Raw genomic sequence first — 17,937 nt, 5'->3', positions numbered from 1 at the left:
TACCGCCCTCTCGCAGGTGCGCTAATGCTGTTTGTGATAAAACGGCTGAATGACTGATGAGGTTGGCAATGACAAGTGTCCGAGCATCAGAAAATTTAGGAAAAAAAAAAAAAAAAACTGATGCTTACACCACATGACTTCCTTGTACGGAATATTAAATTATACGCATTTTTCTTGCATTTCATTCAAACTTATTGGATTGAATTAAATCTACTTCTCCGACAGCGCATAAACCACAATAGAATAAATGCATTCTTTAAAAGTCACTCTATTTGTTTACCATAGCGACACTCTGGCGCTAGGTTCACTTAACAGTATTATATTTCGTTCATATTATAACTCAGAATGCAAAAAAATTATATCATTTAAAATATTATCTAATCGTTGCCATATGTTCTATTCAAATACTATAATAAAGCTAAAACGATGCGGAAGTTCTTAAACTTAAAAGAAATTAAGCAAACAAAACAAAAAAGAAACAGTTTTTCACAGACGATTGAGTATTTCTCATTCAATTAATTCAGTTCTGACTTCGCGACAAGGCAAAAATATGTAAAAACTCAAAATATCTGTATTAAAAATTACAAAGTAAATCTTAAACACTTATTTCCTCGAAAAAATTCCAGAAAGGATTAAGCATCATTTAATTCTCAAAAATAAATGAAGGCGTTATCTTTGTTGTTGCAAAGCTAAGTTTCTCCAGATTGACAACAAATCCACAATTCTGCTGTTTCAAATGTAAACAAGCAATGGCCGCCATCAAAAAAATTATTAGGCTTAGCGGCACTTAAGTAACTTTAAAATTGTTGATAATTCTAAAAATATTGCCTAGAGATTTACTAAAGGCATAAAAACCTTAACCGGAAAATAAGAACAACATAATTCACTCATTTTTAAAGCAAAAATTATACAATTTACAAATATATAAGAGTAAAGAAACAGATCACGGAGCCGGGTAACAGAGTGGATGTATACGTTTGGTGCGACCAATTGCAACCAAAATACGAGGTGCATATTTACATGTTATAGCAGTCCTATATACAAAATTTCAACGTTCTGAGGTTACTCGTTTTTGATTTATGCGAGATACATACGTACGTACATACGTTCGTACAGACGCTACGAAAAATTCTCTTCAGAATTCATTTTAAAGCGGTTTTATAATTTTTTTTTTGAGGAAAAGAGTCTTTTATTCAGTTCTTACGTACAGATATCACGCAAAAACATCGTTAAATTGCATTCGATAGCGGTCAAAATGGATATTTTCGTTGAAATATGCTGCCTGAAACTTTTCGCGATTACAATACGTTCTTTTTACTTCGTACAAGGAAGTAAAAAGTGTTTAACTCTTAAGAAAAATAACAAAAATACTCAAATAATGATGATTTTATTAAATTGTACTTTCAAACGCAGAGGACATTTAAAAATAATTCCGGTTCGTCATTACATTCCCAGAATCCGCTTATCATAACTTTCTATAAACGTTCATTTAGTTTTAAGTATATCGTACGATGTTTGTAAAAATGAATTCTTTTCATCTCTAGGATGCAGGTTTATATTCATCTATAATTATTCTTACCGTCTACTAGGAGCTTATTCTAATCTCTTCCCCCCCCCCAAGAACATTTTTAGACTATTTTGTGGTTGCGGTTAATTTACAGCATTATTCCAGAAACTCAAAGCTGTTACTTCAGCTGTCAAGTATAAAAGAATAAATGAAAGGAAGAGGAGACAGTAACAGGGGAAGATGCAAAATCTTTTTTTCTAAACTTTTGGGCGGAAGTTGTAACCGCTAAACTAGTTGCTAGAAGATTGGCAGCGACAGGCGGATAGAAGATTTATGCGCTGGGTTATATTTTGTTCTTGGGCGTTACAGAAGATTTTTGAGTTTACAATAACAGTTGAGCTGATCATGTTCTGTTGCAAATAAAAATCAAGGGTGGGATATGTTTACAATGGCTGGCTGTGTGAAGATATTTTTATAGTCAAGTGCCCTAATTTCGTTTCGAAATTCGAAACTCGTTCGCTATGCTAAATTAAGCGGTTTTTAATAGGCTCGTTAAAAGGTGAAGTTTGCGAAGGCATTTGATTGTAGCATACTGATTTTAGTTTAGGGTAATATTTAAAAGATTAAACAAAAAAATAACGAAAGAGCAGTAAGTTGTTGCGCTGATTTTTCTTGCTGTATAATTAATATTCCAGATTATTTCATCAACTTCAAATTTGCCATTCCATCGTCAGTTCCGTCGGTTTTAACTATCAGTCAATCATTTCGTCAGTTTCAACTTTGTCATTTCATTGTCAATTTCATTAACCATTCCAAAATCATTTCGTCAGTTTCAGCTTTGTAATTTCATCGCCAAATTCGTCAGTTTCAACTAGTATTCGAGAATTATTTCCTCAGCTCCAACTTTGCCCTTTCATTACCAGCTTTGTCAATTTCAATTAACATTCCAGAATCATGTCCTCAGTTTCAACTAGCATTCCAGAGTCATTTCATTAGTTTCAATTTTGTCATTTCATTGTCAATTTTGTCAGTTTCAATTAACATTGCAGAGTAATTTCATCAGTTTCAACTCTTGCATTCCAGCTTTAATTTCGTCAATTTCAACTAGCACTCCATTTGTCAGTTTCAGTTTTGTCATTTCATTGTCAATTTCATCAATTTCAATGAACATTCCAGAGTCATACAGAGTGAGTTTCAATTCTATCATTTCATCTCTAATTTCGTGAATTTCAACTAGTATTCCAGAGTCAATTTCATCTATTTTCAGCAGCTATTCGCAAAATTCTTCTGAACCTTCCATTATTTAACTGTGATGCTTCAAGAATTATTTGTGTTATTTAATTTATATATAGTCTAATTCCGCTATTTCTGCCATTTCTGCCACATTTTTGGTACTGTTTTAAAAAAAATGTAGTACTCGTGCATATTCGCATAGCTGTTAAATAAGAAAGCTACAAACACATAAACATCTAGAAAATTACCAGCAGTCACTTAATATCTGTCTCTCAGTTGGAGAACATGAGGATTAGTGGATTATTCAGTTATGGCAAAGCACACTAGGGCTATCTGCCTAAAGGGAAGGGATGCCTTCGTGGAGGACTTTCTAAGGGAAACTGGCTCGTATACACGGGAGAACATGAGGAATTGTCTTGTAAGAAAAATTAGACGTAAAGATCTTATTTGGCAACCAGTTGGCAAGATTTCAAAATTATTTCATCAAAATACGTCGCATCAAAACTGATCATTACATTTACACGTCACCGATGTCGACATTCTCTAGTTTTGATCTTTCAAGGGAACAGGTATATCACAAATAAGAAAGGCCATAAACAGCACTTTTCTTACGGTCAGTGAAAACGAATTATGCAGCATCTAAACTGTTATGCACCATTATGCTTAAAAACTAGATGCTATGTTTGCTTCCCATTTTCCCATCCCGGTTTAAACTGGCTAAATAAACTATAGAGGACGAGACATCCAAAAGTTCTCCTTCCTATACAGTGGTGTACTACATTATTACTAGTAACAATCAGATTGATATTATTACTTATTGCTACAGGGATTTTCCAGTATATCTCCAGCAATAAACGTAAAGAAAAATTTAAACTTCGTTTTTGAAGTTTAAATAAAAAAGTCGTGTTGTTGTGGGTAATTCTTCTGATTTGAAACATTGCCTAGATCAGGTCCGCCAATTCTCCGTGGTTGAAAAGAAAGGAGTTGCGGCTGTCATTTAGCAAGGTCTTAGCCACCTTATAAGTGACATTATGAGTTTGTCCAGATTCGTTCAAATGTTGACAAAGAACACACTGGGGGACAAACCAAGGGTCTTCGACCAGCACTTTTTGTATATTTATGGATATGGAGAAGTGTGGTGGACACCCATTGTTTAATCTATGGTATAGGGTATAGTATGTCCCATTGTTTGTTCCCATTGTCCCTGTATATTCCCCTTGTCCATGCTGTATATGTTCCATTGTTTAACCATTGGTCATCCTGTATATGTCCCATTGTTTAACCATTAGCCATCCTGTATATTTACAAACATCTATGTCTTTTACAAGATTTGAACCTGGGTTGAAATACATGGCTCAAGGCATCGCTAATCACCATACCCAACAGCGCGGCTAAATGAAAAGTGCCCCCAACCGGTATAGTGGTTAGCATCGCTGACTGCTGTGCCCAAGGGAACGGATTCGAATCCGGAGAAGGCATGGATGTTTGTAAATGTATAGTATCGGTGCGGCGTGGTGGCACTCTAAAATACGGAGAGCCGAAAATCCTCTTGTGAATTCTATCAAAATTCGGGGCGGAACTGAGCAAAATCGCACTGCCATTTGTTTGATGCTCAAGGCCAACGACAAGCGTAATCTAGCGCTTCTTGCCACGAGGAATTTTGTGGGCTTGGGCTGACTACGTTAGACAAATGAGCTTAAGCAACAACAACAAATAAAAAGTAAGGAAAATTACCACTAAACTTCGGTATTAATTCTTAAGACATCGAATGCTGAGTAATTTGAGCATGCTTGATAACAGGAATGAAAAACCATTTGACAGCGCCGATTTAACAAGATCTTCAGCTTTTAAACCAATATGAATTATTATTATTATTAGGTTATGGTAAAACACATTAAGGTTATGCGCAAGGGAAGGGATGGCTTTCTAAAAGCAGCTGGCTTCAATTCTTGTGCATAAGGAGAAAATCAGGAAAACACCCATACAGCCAATCCGTGTGCTGGGATTTGAACCCGGATTGAATTATCAGTGTTTAGTAAATTTGATTGCTTGACTGGTACTGGTGGCGGCCCATTTTGTAAAAAAATTCTTTGCATTTGCCTTCGACTACAATGTAGTGCTGCCCAGCTGGTACAGTAGTTGGTGACCCCGACTGCGTAGCGATGGGTGCGGGTTGGAATCCCGTAGAAAGCATAGTTGTAACTGTCCGTCCCTTCAGAGGAGGTAACGGTGGCCACTTGTTAGGTGCCTCCATAAAGAAATGACCTCCATTTCCAGCCCTTGTAGTGGCTTCAAGTTAATGGCTATTAATTAAAGCGTCCGGCCATTAAAAAACCAAAAAAATATAGTTGTTAATCAGAATACTCGGGCTGCGTTATTGATGATGAACTATACCCTGCTACTTTAGAATAGGCAATTCAAGGCTATTTTTTCCCCACATCATTCCTCATAACCATGATAATGACAGCTGCGGAATAAAGGTCAAGTTTTCTAATTTGTTAAAGTACGCTAATTCCCTCTATGCGGTGCTGAAACACGATATGATCGTAAATGCGGAAAGGTTACCAAGACCTTGAAGTTCCTATTTTACGGTAAGAGACTATTGTCTGAGACATTATTCTCAAAGCTAGAAGAGAAGGGAGGGTTGTAAAAGCATTTAGTGTGCTAAATGTAAATAAAAATTTCATACTCTCTGGGTACTTATTCTCTAGCGTCCTCGAGACAAATGGCGAAAGTGCACACGTGTCTTTAACATGATGACCCACAAAATAAATCGAAATAACTCACTTGTTTGAATTTTTTAATGTGTGGGAAACATTTTTTAACTTCTAAATAATACAGAATTTATTCGTCAATACACCTATTCTCAGCTCTTTGTGAGAAGCTAAAAAAAAGGAAGAAAGAAGAAAAAAGAAAGACTTTTCAGTACATCTTAAAAAGCTTATTATCATTGAGTTATCACAAAATACGCTTTTTTGACTAAGTTTATTGAAAAAAAGCTCCATTTCGTAGAACATTTTTTTAAAGTTGTCTAGCGATTTCTGGAGCAGTCTGAAGATTATTGAGTCGTAAATCATGAATTCATTTTTTATATGCCAGCTTAAGAAACGGTAAAGTTTCAGATAAATGCAAAAGTGTGCACATTTTTTGTATATAAATACACAATGAAATATTTTTCATAGTATCGTTTTTGCACGCTTGGTCTGTCAAATGTTAACGTTTCTTAGAAGTGGTTTTTATTGTTTACTCATGCGGAGAAATGTCTGTGAAGAATTTTATATATTAAAAAAAATAAAGCATTAATTGTTCCCCCCCACCGGATTTTCTAGTGGCAAAAAATTCTGAGTTCTAATCAATTTTGAGAATGTGCCAAAAATTACCCATTTATTAAATTGCTTTTGTAATTACTTTTTTATTTCCTTACAGAATTTCCCATATTAAAATAACATTTTTTCATCAATATAATTCATATTTTAATGGTATTTAAGAGACGTAGGTAATAAATAAATATTCTGGTGAGGGTTCAGATGAAATGAAAAATGAAAGCTTGTTTGAATGTATTTCATAAGAGACGTAATAAAAAGGTGTAAATATTATGATTAAAGATAATTAAATATTGTTTAAAGTAAAAATTAAGAGATGAAAACTAAATTAATATATTTTATAATAGTTAAGCCGAACAAAAGAAAAACAAGTACATTTTTTAGAGCGGCGTTTTAAGGGACGGGGGAAAGTCGTCTCATATTATGAACAGTATAATATACTATTATTATGAGCTACAGGTTCGGGCAGATTTCTTCAGTAATTACGCCAAATGAGCAAGAAGATATTGGAATTTATTGCAAACAATAACAATACAGAGCAAATTAAACAGCTTATATTATTATAAGCTGCAGGTTAATGAAGATTTCTTCAGTAATCACGCCAAATGAGCAAGAAGATATTGGGAATTTATTGCAAATAATAGCAATACAAACCAAAATAAACAACTACAGGGTATGTTATTATAAGTTAGAGGTTCGTGAAGATTTCTTCAATAATTACGCCAAATGAGCAGGAAGATATTAGGAATTTGTTGAAAATAATAACAATACAGGGCAGAATAAACAGCTATATGGATTTTATAATCCACAGGTTGGGGAAGATTTCTTCAATAATGACGCCAAATGACAGGACGATATTAGGAATTTGTTGCAAATAATAACAATACAGACCAAAATAAGCATCCTTAAATAGCTGAAGAGCAATGCAGAGGTAAAGCGAATTCCCCTTACAGATGAAAAATGTCGCGGATTACTGATATCAGTGTAGGTTTATGTGATTACGGTAAAACCTCGAGGGGTATTTGCCGAATTGGAAGAATGCTTTCGTGGAGGACGTTCTAAGATAAACTGACACGTATACACGTTACACATGGGGAAAACCAGTAAACCGCCTATGCAGCTAGCCCGTTCGCAGCATTCGAACCTCGGACCGAACTACCAGTGTTCAGCGACTTTACCGCTTAGCCACTGCCGGGCTATTAGTCAACCAATATCCTCAACTAACTCTTTAACCAGAACTAGTTTGCGAAGTAATTCTGAAGTGACTGACGAATACTGGTGTATAGCGTATTAGTGTGTCACAATTATGTGTATTGGTGTATTGTGTCTATCTTTGAGTTTACAGTATCTTAGTGTGTTGCATTATGTACATTGACGCATTGTGCGATTACACGATCAAGTCTATTTGTAAATTACTATATTTATGTCTATTTAAAGTTTCAGCTACAGATAGTTGCAGGGTCCGGACAGCACCCGAGTAGTCATTGTAAGCCGTCCGGGTGTCCGGCCCTGCTGTCACCTGTCACCTGTCACTAGCTGTTGGAGCCATATTTATATCGGGTTGCCCGGCCTTCTGGAAATTTCGGTGAAATTCGCTGGCACAACTCCGAAAATGTGTTTTGCAAAAACTGCCAGAAAGTCGCCAAGCTGACTATCAGTTGCCAATGCACTACAGAAGAGATTGTTTTGCCTATAGCTCAGCTTCTATATGAGCCATCTGTAGAATATAAACTTTGATGGTTTCAGAATTACAACACCTATATATTATATACTTATTTTTGTATAAAATATGTATATATTTTATACAAAAATAAACAGTTACAAATACAATGCTTGGCAAAAAATTCATTTACACAAAAGTACTCCCAAAAATTATTACATAAAAATCTTGAAAATTAACAAATAAATAAATAAAAGCAGTGCAAAAACAAAAAGGCAATCAAATAGAATTACGTATTGTATTATGGTACTATTATTATTTACACCACTATTACAAATGGTGATCAATAACTGCACTTACTAAAACGCAGTCGTCATTCGCAGGCAATCCTAATGTAATAAATGTTCTCATTATTTGCGATACATGTTTCACTTTAACTGAGATTGATATTCTTGTGTCTCATGAACTTTTGAATGACCTTGATAATATTAATATGTCTTTAGGGTATTTTGCAGATCGAATTAACTTAAAATTACAAATGATTGTTATTTATGTTAAAATAAATGTATTTTTCCCCATTATACCTTAGGGAACACGTTAATCATTCTTATCTGAGTGGATTTATGTATTATTCTGATGACTGTCATAAATGTAGGAATCAATAGATCGTACACGAATAACCCAATTTTCAACCCGTTTACTTTTGTTACAGGATGAAGCCTTCTTGCCCGTGACCGTTTATATTCAAGACATAAACGACCATGCCCCAGAATTCCAGAACACGCCTTACTATCTGGAAGTGGACGAGGTAGGTTTATAGTTCTGAAAGGTAGTATTAGTATAAATTATAAAATTCCTTTAAAAATGTTTTGTTGATTTATTAGATGAATTTTATTTTGATACTCATTCTGTTTTTAGTTATTTATACTGTCAAATAAATGCATTGAACTCTATAAATAAATTCTCAATCAGAATTTTCGTTAAAATTATCGATTTAATTAATTTAACTATCGAAGTGTCTGAACGAATTGATATTCAATAAGATTAACACCCGAAAAGCATCTGAAGATAGTAATATACTCACAGATCTACCAAAGACTTCTATCTGCTTCCTAAAATTCTACGATTCCTATTTCAGGCACAAATGTTTCCTAAGGCTGTCTAAAAACTAAAAGTTTAACAGCTGTCAACCAGCATCTTCAATTCGATAAATTCCTAATTTAAAAAAGTCGTTTATAAATGTCATTTCTTTTTATCTCACCAAAAAGTTTAAAAACTCATTATATTAGTTTAAAAAGCCAAAATTAAATCTGCCCGCCTTCATTGGTGTTTATTTGAATACCAGTTGGTCATTCCAATGACCTCCAAACTCTAAACGTAATATTGAATTCATTTGTGAAGCATTTTAGAAAACGAAGTTTTGCCATACATTTCTTAGATTTTGAAGATATTCTGATCATAGCATGAATGACCAGAAAAGTTTGCTTATATTTCTCCCAGAATTCACTGTGAGACATCTATACAATTATCGTGTCATTCGTATTTAGGATAATTATCAAACCTGGTGATACACAGGGCATTTATTGAATACACAGTGCATATTTTAACACAGTGCATTTAGTGAATACACAGTGCATATTTTAACACAGTGCATTTATTGAATACACAATGCATATTTTAACACAGTGCATTTATTGAATACGCAGTGCATATTTTAGCACAGTGCATTTATTGAATACACAGTGCATATTTTAACACAGTGCATTTATTGAATATGTTCACTTTCACAAACGGAAATGATGCACCAAAAAAAAACAGTGACATATTTTAATGTAGCGACAAAGCATCATTTCACGCCCATCTCTAGATTCTCCAGACATATCCAGTCTTAGGTATATCTTTACTCTCCCATCTCCAGTATTAGCTGTATCTTTAGTCTTCCTTCTGCAGACATCTCCAGATTTACCTATATCTTTATGACACTGTCACCCGTTAATGTTCTTTCGCCCAACTTTTTTTTTCTTTTTGGGGTTCTCGAAGCTGACTCTCCGCCAGTTGAATCCGAACAAAGCGAGGAAAATTCCAGTAGACCGTACGAGGTTATTGCGAACCCCTCACGAGGATAACAAAATGACAAGTGTCCGAGCTCTTTACCTAAGGTCTATTACAGTATTATCTCATTTCTCTTAGCAGAAGTCGCCAAATTTTAATAATATGTTAAAATCTGGCACATCATGCGTACAAGCATTTTTCAGACAAACATGCTCGTAACCATCTTTCAGTTGAATAGCGTCGCCATTTTCATGTGTTCGTTTTGTTGTGTTTCAAGACCCAACAGTTTTTATAGACAAATCGTGATACGTTTTCACTTTCAACTCAATTTTAAAATACCGCTTGTGGAATTTGCCCACAGTGGAGGAAATTCTGGTAAAAATCCTGCAGGAATACAATATTTTGCTGAAAAATCGCTGAAAGGATCAATGGTGTGATGAGTCTGATAGATAGCCGGCAAGCAATACCAGTTTATCTGATGCTTTTTTAAGTGAAACTGATTCCTATATGCGTAAAGAGAAGACAAACACTACAAAATTAGCGAAGTATTTCGAGAGAAATGTTTTTTTCATCGATAGTTTGGGAAAGTTTTTCCAAGAAAATGTCGCGAAAATCTCTAACTCGCATCAGATAAGAAATTTTTACAAATTGCATCGAGAGATTGCGATAATACTTAAGTACGTCAAATCGTTAATCGAAGTCCACTATCGAATTTATTTGCGAAGATAAAATTATTATTGTCTGAATCAACATAATATTTAAAAATTACCAATAATTAATTTATACGTTTTTTAGCCAAGTAGCTATAATTGCTAACTAATAATCTAATTTCCTTTCAAAATAAAATCAAATGTTTACTCAAGTTTGACTTTCTGATATAAATCAAATTCTGCTAACGACTGAATTTATCTTCAGTTTCTGATACAAATTCTTCAGTAAACATTTGATTAAAATTACTAAAGCATTTTGACAGCTGAAAATCTTTCTCATTTCAGTATTAATATGTTTTATATGTGTATGGAGTGCATGTTTTCTGCTAACTATGTTTTTTATTTACAGCTTACTCCAGTGGGCCTTACTGTGTTTCGTGGTATTCATGCCATTGACAAAGACAAGCCAAACACACCAAATTCCGACGTCACTTATTCTATCGTGGTAAGTGGCAGTTTTAGAAACAGCAATAATAAACAAGTTACTAAATAACAATTTTGTGACACGTACTGCAAAGCAGGTCTTTTCTTTCAGTCTCTAATACAATATTTCCTAAATAGTCGTTACAATAATCTGATATCTTAAAGACAAACGACTTTAAAGTTATTATATGTCATTAGGGTAGTAACTGTAGTAAACATAGACAGGAACAAAAAAGGCTGATTTTGTAGGCGTCCTGTACGTAAAGGAATCTCTAGATGAAATACGACTCCACAAGCTACAGCTTCTGTACCTTGATTACAAAGATAGCTTCACACTATTTTGTATGGAATCGCTGAACAGTAAATGAATTTCTTCTTCATATAATGCTTCTGAATGATTTTATTACAGTAGCCGAAGAATTTTTTAACATATATTGCACGTGTATATTAAATTATGGATAATATGATAAGCCCAAATATTTATTAACATAAAATGAGGCTATTCGTTACTGTTTTTACTTCCTTGTACGCAGTAAAGGAATTATTGTAGCCGCGAAAAATTTCAGATATCATATTTCAAGAAAAATATCCATTTTGAAACCATCTGAACCATGCATCGAAACCATCTGAATGATGTTTTTGCGTGACATCTGTACGTGCGGACAGAATAAAGAACTGTTTTTGTCAAAAAGAATCGTAAGATGGATTTAAAATGGATTCAGAAGACATTTTTTTCCCCTTGAAGTCTGAACGTACATACTTACTTATGTATGTATTTAGAATAACTCAAGAACGAGTAGCCGTAGAAAATTGAAATTTTGTATATGGGATTGCTATAACGTGCACCTCTCGTTTTCGTTGCAATCCGCTGCACCAAACATATATATATTCCCACTCTGTTACCTGGTTCGGTGAGCTTAGTTTTTTATTCTTATATGTTGGAAAATTGTGCATTTTTTTGCTTTAAAAGTGATTGAATTATGTGATTTTTATGTCTCGTTTAAGGATTTTATGCCTTTAGTTGATCTCCCTGCAATAATTGTAGAATTATCAAAAATTTAAAAGTGGCGAGTTAAGCCTAACGAACCGCCATTTGTTTAGATTTGGAACTCAGTAGAATAAAGAATTAAGTCACTTTCTGCTCCTTCAGTGTCTTTTTGCGGAGTGGTATCAAAGGTAAACTTTAAGTTTTGTGCACCAAAAAAAGTCTTCTTGCACGCTGGCCGAATTGTTTCTTTTTGCTTAGAAACTCTAATTTTAATTGTAAAAATTGTTTTTAACTGTTCTAAGTGTGTTTGATGTTTTAGGTTTTTCTGCATTTTATAGTTTTTAAAGATGTTTTGAATTATCATGTATTTTTACTTTGCCGCGAAGTGAGAACTGAATTAATAGAATGAAAAATTTATCTCTAATGAAATTCGAGGAAATAGGTTTAAATAAAATGCAGCAAAAAATGTGCATAATTCAATAGGTCATACAAGTCCACATCAGTTTTTTTTTTTTTTTTTTTTTTTTTTTTTTTTTTTGTACAAATTTTCCAGAGAACTGCGGTTAAGGACTATTTGGTCTAAAAAACTTGGAACTTGGATAACTGTGAAGTGACATGAGACTCTATATATTTTAAGCAAACTATTGGTATTTTGTAACTTGTGATTAGAATTTCAAATTGTCAGAATCATCATTAAAAAAATCATCATTTTGTGCATACCTAAGAATTGTTTAAAATCAAAGCGTCCGCCTACTGAAAGACTACGGAAATCCGAATTTCAAAAGTGCTGAATATCTCACTAGAGAAACATGCATCTAAAACTTGAGGTTTAAAAAAAAAAGTAATTTTGGATGTTTGTATGATGTTAATTTAATACGAAATATCTCATCACATTTCGATACAGCATGTTTTTCTTTCTTCAGGAAAAAAAATTATTCTGTGCAAGTACTTAATCATTATAATAATGTGACATAAAGTTTAGGTAGCTTCATGTTCTAAATTACATATTTACAAAACATTTTAAATGAGAAGAAGGATCTTTAAAGTTGGAACTGAAATAAGTAATTAAAACTGGTATACTCTGTTTAAAGAATCAATATAATCCTTTAGCTGATGAAACTTGTTGCGTAACTTTAGCAGGAAAAAAATTAAAAGCATGATGAAGAGACCAGTAGTGATTTGAAATGTAAGAGTTGTATGTAATTATTGACGTGAATTTTCAATATTATTTAACTTCTAAAGAAATAATATACAACATTTTATTGCCCTAATGCATTATTACTTTGTATTTGAAATAAATTATTGCCTTGTATTTAAAATAAACAGAAAACAGCAAAGAGTCTGAATTCAGGCCAGTGTTGATTTTTATGAATTTGAAGGCAGTAAAAGAAGAAATCTCGATCTTCAGCGCCTTACCATTGTAAAATATAACAACGCGTGGTAAATATTTTTCTGTTTGGATCAAATGAAGCGAAAACAAAACTAGGCTTTTCCTATAACTCCAGCGGATAATATATAAGATAAAATGTCTGAAATAATTTCAGTATGTATTCGCTTACTTAGCCTTCACTAAATACATTTTAATGTTTATGCTCATTCTCTTTTTTAGGGTGGAAATGAGAACAATAGCTTTGCTCTCTCGGATCCAATCGAAGGAATTCTGGTCGTGAACAAGCCGTTGGATTATGATTACGGATCTCGAGAATTCAAGCTGCTTATACAGGCATCTGTAAGTACGATCTTAAATGTCGCGTATTAACTATAACTTTATTTCTTTCACTTTTTGTTCTCACGTAGTCTCCTTCTAAAGTAGAATTTAACAATGAGGGAATTAGAAACATCGGATTCCAGTACAATAAAAAAAAAACGTTTTGTCACATCTTTACAATCCATCAACAGTATTGCAAGCGGACCTCTCAAATACTGCTCCAATTTTTGGAGCAAAAGGAAGTCACTTGATTCCAGATCTAACGGGTTGTGTGGACAGGGAAGAAATCGAATCCACATTTCTAGATAGCAGTCTGAGAAAGCTGAGCCTTGTAAGCTGGAGTATTGTCGAGCAAAAGCAAAATTCCTTGTTCTGAGTTTGGCATTTTGGTTTGCCGCAACTGCGCCAAAAAAATTCTGTTAAGCTTTCCGTTATTGGCAAAATTCATTCAGAACGTAATTTTTGTACCCAAAAGAAATTGATTAGATGTCAAGGAAGATAGTTGTTGAATTTAAATGACTTTAAAGGTACAGTTTTTAAATGTAAGTACTTTTTTCTGATACTAACTAGCTGTTGTTGCGGACATCTTCAGAGAAATTTACAGTTATTCAATAAACACAGAAGTATTATAGCAGCAAATTAAACGCTTATTTACAACGGGGAAGTTCGCCGATTTCTTATGGGCAATTTATAAACTTTCAGTACTTTTGCAACTACTTCTTACAACTCTACTTTAAAGGAATAGTCAATTAGTTGATACTCATAAACTCTAAAACAGGTTTAAGTAAAAATTTCACAGTTATGGAAACAGGGGCAAGTTCCTTATTGAATCATGCTGCTACATCAGTTAAATACTCTTTAAATGCCCTCAAAAGCATCTTGCGGATATTCTGTAAGTTAGCCGAGTTTTGATGCATCTATAACAACTCCCGTAAACAACTTTTATATAAATTTAATTTGCGTATTGTACTTCTTAAACGAGCGATCAGATAAAAAAAAGGGGAGAGGTAGAAGGAAAGAATAAAAGATAACAGATAGTATCGGTTTAATTAAATTCAAAATAAAACCTTAGCTACTCAGTCTTGAAATTAATTATCTTAAGGTGCACACCTATATGGTGGAACAATTTGATGAGCCCTTAAGTCTGAGGCCCCTTTTGGGATTCTCTAATAAGCTCTGGTAAAAGCGGAATTAATTACCGCTGTACACCTGAATATGCAACCAAAGCATCAAAGCATCATTGAAATTAAAAAGCTTATTATTTTCGAAATTAGAATGGTTGCTAAAATGAATCTTATGAACTCTGAATGTAGATGAATTGGCTTGCATTCATAGAATTGACAGTGCGTAACATCGACACCACAAAGTGTTGACACAGTGTAAATTCGACACCGGCACAGGATCGACAATAGCATAAAGCACAGCATAACGCCGATACGGCGTAAATTCGACACTGGCAGAGGGTCGACAATAGCATAAGGCTCTGCGTAGCGTCTACACAGTGTAAATTTGACAACACAGGTTCGACACGGGCATAAAACAGTACGTAGCGTCGACGTATCATAAAATCGATACCGGCACAAGATCGACAACGACATGCGACTGATGTTAGTTACCAGGGTACAATCGATAGGTTAAAAAAAGAAATTGTAATAATAGAGTAATAATAAAAAGTGTTAATGCACATATTTTATGTGCGTAGATTTGTCATAGGCATACAGTCGGTATGTCATAGAGTCGATACGGACGTAGTAGTGATAGTATAGGTATACTGCGGAAATTGATATTGCAGTGAGTAATGGTATACAGTAGATATAAATTAGTTAAAGAAGTTTATAATAAAGACTAGAGGGTAAAAATTTGGTTAAAAATAAATCAAGAGGATAAGAATTTGGTTAAAAACCTGCACATTATGTTACTTCCATAGAATTGACTTCAAGATCGAATACAATGTTGATGTTATGTCGGCAGAGGCACTTTCGATCCCTTGCAATTAATTATCAGCCTGGCCCACAAGCGGCCGAGCGGTAAAGTCGCTGAACACTGGTAGTCCGGTTCGAATACCGCGAACGGGCTGGCTACATGGGCGTTTTCGTGGTTTTCCCCATGTGTAACGTGTATACGAGCCAGTTTCCCTTAGAAAGTCCTCCACGAAGGCATCCCTCCCCTTAGGCAGATAGCCCTAGTGGCTATAACTAAATACACACAATTATCAGCCCTGTGTCGCATTCTTGTTAAATCGGAGAAGCTATTTCTTGCTTTTTTTTCCCCCAGATCATTGTACAAAATTAATCATATTATACAAGGAACGGCCTTAAATATTTTCTTGTATTAAATTACAGTCATTTTTCCTAAATACTAATTCTTTTTTGTCGTTTCTTCATATTTCCTTGGACGCGAATTTGATGAATCGATGAATATATCGAATCGCCGGTTTCACCTGACTCTTGTAGCGTATAATCAATGAAATTAGTTTCTGCCGCCAATTCCTCTTTCTCCTTACTTAGCAGTTCCAGAAAGAGAACTGCAAATTCAGTGGTTGTGAGATTTTTGCCTTCGTCGACACTTTTCGGCACCATTGCATTTAAATTAGGTTGAATAGAAGGATGTCAGACAGTGATACGTACATTTTATCTGTGAATCGAAAAGCACGCCTTAGGACTACATATGTGTCAGCACGATATGAAGCTTTCCTATTAATGAACGCTGAAGTTTATAATTAATTTTTTAGAATTTCATACGTTTCATTTCACACAATTACATTCTAGGTTTTCCACGGTGCTAATTTGAAATTTTAAGTAGGTCTACAGATACTCAAATTTTAAGATGCACAACTTTTGACCAGATATCTATTATATTCAGTTGTTATTTTGTTTAAATCGTATGTGTGTTTATTTGATTCAAAGTTCGTAATATTTTATTGTGAGAAATTTATTTTGTAATTTATTATTATTAAATTTTTTGTATACGTAAACTGAAAATGAAGTCCACAAAGATTTTTTTCGTAAGATAATACATGAAGGTCCACAGTTCATTAAGTCCACAGTTTATGGAGTCCAAAAGGTTCAATCCAACATTCATAAAAATCGATCATGCAAAAAATCATTATGTCTTAATTAAGTCTTTTCACCTTCTCTTTATAAAGTGTATAAGATATTTCTCCCGCCTTCTTAGCATGCCTTTGTGGTGTAACGATCAGCACGCTCGGCGCGCATTCGAGAGGTCCATCGTTCGATTCTCGTCGAGGGCATTGCTCATTTTTCATGTCTCTTGCTTCCTAATAACCTAATATCTCTACAGTGGCGCCCGAACTAAAAAGAGGTGGTGGATAATGATTCTTCACATCCAAGATTCGGCGACCGAGTTCCCTAATTCCCAGTCGCCCTTTAAAAGGAGGAGTATATAAGGTATTTTCCTGCCTTCTTTGCATGCTTTTGTGGTGTAATGGTCAGCACGCTCGGAGCGCATTCGAGATGTCCGTGGTCCGATTTCGGGCGAGGGCATTGCTCATTTTTCATGTCTCCCCCTTCCAAATAATCTAATGTCTCTACAAGTGAAGTTATTACGTGTCGGCTTATAAATAAAATAATATCATTTTAAAGAAGTAAATATGCCACTATTGCAGGTATACTCAATGGTTTTGCCCCATGCACCCCTTTCACCATTGTTAGACAATCATTCCTCCACTTTCCTTTCCAAAACACGAAAAATACATTTACATTTATTTAATAGAGTATATATTGTTACGAAATGTATAGGCGCGGTAAGATAGCTTTCTCGCAAAGGAGGTGTAGGGTTGCAAGAGAAGGCAGGGTTGCCACATTTGGCGGGAAATTGCCTATTTGGCGACAAAATTGACGATATACCATGGACGGTTGGAGAACCTTCTGGAACGAATTCTTACCGGTTTAGCCCAGAATGTTCTCGAACACAAGCCGAAAGCTATATAAACTCTGATAGCCCGGAGTCAATTAGAGTGTACCTCTTCGAGAGGGTGAGTCAGAGTGCCTCGTCTAAAGTGCGAGTCAGTGTGTCTCGAGTTAGTCAGTTCGTGCGGAGTCGATCGATTAGACAGCCGAGCAGCAACTGCCGAGTGGGTCGTCGAGTGCACCGAAGGATTCTCTTAGTGTACCGCGGTTAGTGCATCGTCCAGAGAGTGTGTTGAGCTCCGGGAACGACTGAACCGAAAAGTCGGTTCTCTGTGCTCTGTGTGTCGTCGAGTGCATCGCGAGTTGCAGCGTGGAGAGTCTCGAGAGTACATGGAGTTCCGAAAACGACCGAGCAGAGTCGGGAGCTGTACTCTGGTGCTTTGCAGCGAAGCTGTTTCGACCGT

The 17,937-nt window shown here is 34.8% G+C and overlaps 1 protein-coding gene across 3 annotated transcripts in view; it reads left to right on the top strand.

The window, feature by feature from the left end:
- The window catches only part of LOC118184145 (protocadherin Fat 4-like), a 517,728-nt gene that overhangs the window by 209,476 nt on the left and 290,315 nt on the right, over positions 1 to 17,937 (top strand). For all 3 annotated transcript variants that reach the window (XM_085819903.1, XM_085819902.1, XM_085819904.1), the window contains exons 6-8: positions 8,436 to 8,531; positions 10,835 to 10,930; positions 13,506 to 13,625. In XM_085819903.1, coding sequence (XP_085676029.1) covers positions 8,436 to 8,531; positions 10,835 to 10,930; positions 13,506 to 13,625 — 312 coding nt within the window. The remainder of the gene's footprint in view (positions 1 to 8,435; positions 8,532 to 10,834; positions 10,931 to 13,505; positions 13,626 to 17,937) is intronic.

The sequence above is a fragment of the Stegodyphus dumicola genome, chromosome 7, assembly GCF_044657685.1.
Source record: "Stegodyphus dumicola isolate Sdum_Otavi_A_Nest chromosome 7, ASM4465768v1".
NCBI lineage: Eukaryota > Metazoa > Arthropoda > Arachnida > Araneae > Eresidae > Stegodyphus > Stegodyphus dumicola.
The sequence above is the reverse complement of the archived record's forward strand: the minus strand, read 5'-3'. Positions and strand labels throughout refer to the sequence as shown.